The 3,543-nt window shown below is 33.4% G+C and overlaps 1 protein-coding gene across 1 annotated transcript; it reads right to left on the bottom strand.

Moving 5' to 3' along the window:
• Positions 1 to 3,037: 3,037 nt before the first annotated feature.
• On the bottom strand, positions 3,038 to 3,417 carry LOC117330233 (the record flags this gene model as incomplete). Its single annotated transcript, XM_033888454.1, is given in 1 exon segment — positions 3,038 to 3,417. A coding segment is annotated over 1 exon segment (296 nt), but the record flags the coding sequence as incomplete, so codon positions are not given.
• Positions 3,418 to 3,543: the final 126 nt, after the last annotated feature.

Below are 3,543 nucleotides of genomic sequence, written 5' to 3'. Positions count from 1 at the left end.
CATACTACATATACACGTGCATTATCAGATCAGAAACACTCGGTTTCAATGTATTCCGACCAGAACATCATTTATAAATGTATTACTACGGATTTTGGAATATCTCTTGAATTTATGCCGAACATTATATGTTTCGAAAGTATCTGAATGTACACATATTACACAAATACATAACTAGGAATTTTTCTGGTAAATTTCATTTCATCTATTTTATCTTATTGTCAGACTAATCGGAGTGCGACATATCATGGCTTGATTTTGTGTACGGTAGACGGCACAACAAGCAAAATTGTTTTTTATTCATATCTTCATTTTTGAAACAGTTAGCACATTATGTATTTCATGAAAGGTATTATTCAAGGTATATTAAGCTTCAATAAGTAGGCGGTATTACGCCCTCAAGCTATTTTTTTCCATTATCAGTAAATAGCGACATGTAGTGCTAAAATGTATTTAGTCTAATTAATTTCGAAATTGCATGTATAATGTATAGTTTCCGTATTAAAAAAACACCACAAAGAATATTTAATCCTATTACCTACGTTTATCACAACTGAATTAGCATTTGTTTTTTTTAAATAATGTTTTACACAACATTTTATATGCGTAATTGCAATTCAAGACATTATTACGATTTTACTATTTTAATGTACGGCAAATGTTTACGAAAGATTGGGAAGAAGTTTAAATCTACAAAACTTGTAAATTGTAACACCAAAGTCAAACTGTGAACTACTACCAACATACCCACCACCGATCAACACCATTGATGTCCAGCTGGCCATGGCACAACCATTAATTCCACCAACATACCAGGCGCACCTTTACCCAAGAATCCACAACATCAGGCCGCTCCGGAGATTGCTGAAGAGTCTGTGTGAACTTTTTATATATATCATGTATCTACTGTACTTACGTAACCGAGTTCCTTGTCTAATATCATCATCGTGTCAAACTGTCAATATCCATAGAAGATAACACCTCACGTGGTTCAACACGGAGTTATTGTGTAATGTATTCTACTTCTACTGTGAAACGACATGTTCGTCATTTATATTTTGAATAGTTAAAGAAGTTTTACCTCACATGGTTTTAACATGGAGTGAACATTATTATTATTATCTTTATATATGTCTACAGCCTTATAGGATAATACCTCACGTGGTATACACACGGAGTTCTAAAGTAAAAACATTCTGCCTGTAAGTGTGAAGAGACATTTCATCATCTACTTTGATATATCTGTATGAAGACTTTTACCTCACGTGGTTGTAACACGGAGTAATTATTGTTATTATAAACTCTCATCAGTTTTCATCATGTTGTTGGACTGAGATACATATCCGATGCAGTTTTTTATGCCGGAGATACCAATGAAGTTTTTGTATCCAGCTCCTGTTAGCAACTGATTCGACTTATTTCAAGGAACTTTATTTTATTCCAAGGAACATATTTCTAGTTTTATATATACTTATATTTTACAAGGAACTCAGTCATATTTCTGTCTTAGCCTTATTGTGAGCAAGACGTTTTCATCCTGGATTCCATCAGACGGTTGTACGTCGATTCTAGGAACTTTCCTATATACAGCTTATACAATATATTAACATATATTGTTCAACATCGATGGATATTTTCGCGCCTGAACATCATCTACATACGTGTGCCAGCTTTCTAACATTGATTTCCTCAATGAACCTACCAGTGACATTCAGTGGAGAACTTTGGTTTTGTGAACTTTTCAAAATTCTTTGACTATGTTTTTATTAATTTTATTGTGCTACCAGTCAATTTAATATTATTGAGTCTTATTCAGACATCGTTTTCGTATTAATCATTACCTACTCGCTTAAATTGCATTCAGGATATAATGCAAAATATATTGTAAAGCATTAGCGCTTTAATTTCATTTATCATTTTATAAACATATATCTAAGGAAAAATTCCAAGTAACTTGAATTTTCCTATTATGTTATAATGTTAACGTTTCCTTATGCAAGATATACTTCATCAGTTTTAAATAAGTTTTCTAATACCCTCGTTTTTTATGACAGAGAGGCGTTATGTACATATATTATGTTGACGTCGAAATTATTTCTAATTTGGCGATCAATTAGTACAGAGGGGCGTTATGTGATATACATGTAGTAATGTAATAAGTAAAATTGATGAATATATTATCTGCCTGACCCTTGGGTGTAACCCATGTGTTTACCTGGCCAAAGTGTATCGATTAACTTATGTAATAACCGGTCCTTTGGATCCGTGTGACCCTTGTGTTACCTAGCAAACGTATATTGATTGATTTGCTTATGTAGTTATCTATTGACCTTCCTATGTACCTTCAATCCGTTGGCCAGCTATTTCGTATAAGACCATGTAATAGTTTTATGTAATAGTTAAAGGTCAAGAGTTGTAAACAACTGGCCTATTCGTGTACATATAAGGAACACCTTATACCTGTTAACGGGTCAGACTACCTTTGGGAGTCAGAGGAGTAAGATCTATTCTCTGTCCCGGGCTTTCGCCCGGGACAGGGCTGCATGACTATAACAAATGTATTTACAGATGTATGATGTACTATTTAATAAAGTATCAACCACAGAAGAAGAAAACTCGATTTTATTATAAGTAGTATTGATAAATAGCAGGGAAAAAAAACAAACATTGGTGATTTTTTTCATTCATGGATGTTTTACTGACGATCATCATGTAATGTTCAGGAATTTGATTGACTTTGCAAAAGCTGTTGTTAGTTAAGGCTTTTTTGAAGAATGCCTAATTACTTTTTAAAGCTTATTGATTTGGCATACAAAGACTAAGTCTAATTCTGGTACATGCTTCAATATATTTTCCTTTAATTATTCCCTTTTGTATATCGCTAATAGATATATGTTATGCTTCCTTTAATCTATATGATATAACATATGTTATACTTTTAATATAAGTATATTTGATATATTTCAAGCTTCATTTTATCTCGAATATCTAATCAGTATCGTGTTTATATAGTGTTCACACTTAAACAAGACAATACAATGTTGTTATATAAGGCTTTATTACATGAAGTTATACATCAGACAGGACACGGTGATGATATTAACGTGTGTTAGGGAGACTTCTAACATGTTTTACAGGAGCAGGTCAGCGGGAAGAGGTCATCCCTGAACACGAAGTATCCAGTAACGTTTGCGTCGGGACCTCTTTTAAATGCCGGAATATCGCCATTTCCGGATGCAAAATTCGTAGTTATGGAATCCAGTCTAAACGGATCAAAGTCATCAGTTCCTACGCCATTTATATCTGTAAAATAGGGCTTGGGTCCATCTCTATAGTAATAGTCACAGTAAACGAGATACCTCCGACGGACATATAAACTTGGTTCACACCTGGTGCTGGGCCCACAACATGGTTCACTGTAAATACATATCAATATTGGGAGTAAACCATTATGAAGGAATACATACAAGCATTGATACAATGTATATGGACCATCATAAAATTACCCAGAATTACCAAGTTTGTTTTAAAGTTTGTTCTTTT

This window comes from Pecten maximus, chromosome 6 (genome assembly GCF_902652985.1).
Source record: "Pecten maximus chromosome 6, xPecMax1.1, whole genome shotgun sequence".
Classification (NCBI taxonomy): Eukaryota; Metazoa; Mollusca; class Bivalvia; order Pectinida; family Pectinidae; genus Pecten; species Pecten maximus.
Note: the sequence above shows the minus strand (reverse complement) of the source record. Positions and strands in the feature narration are given on the sequence as shown.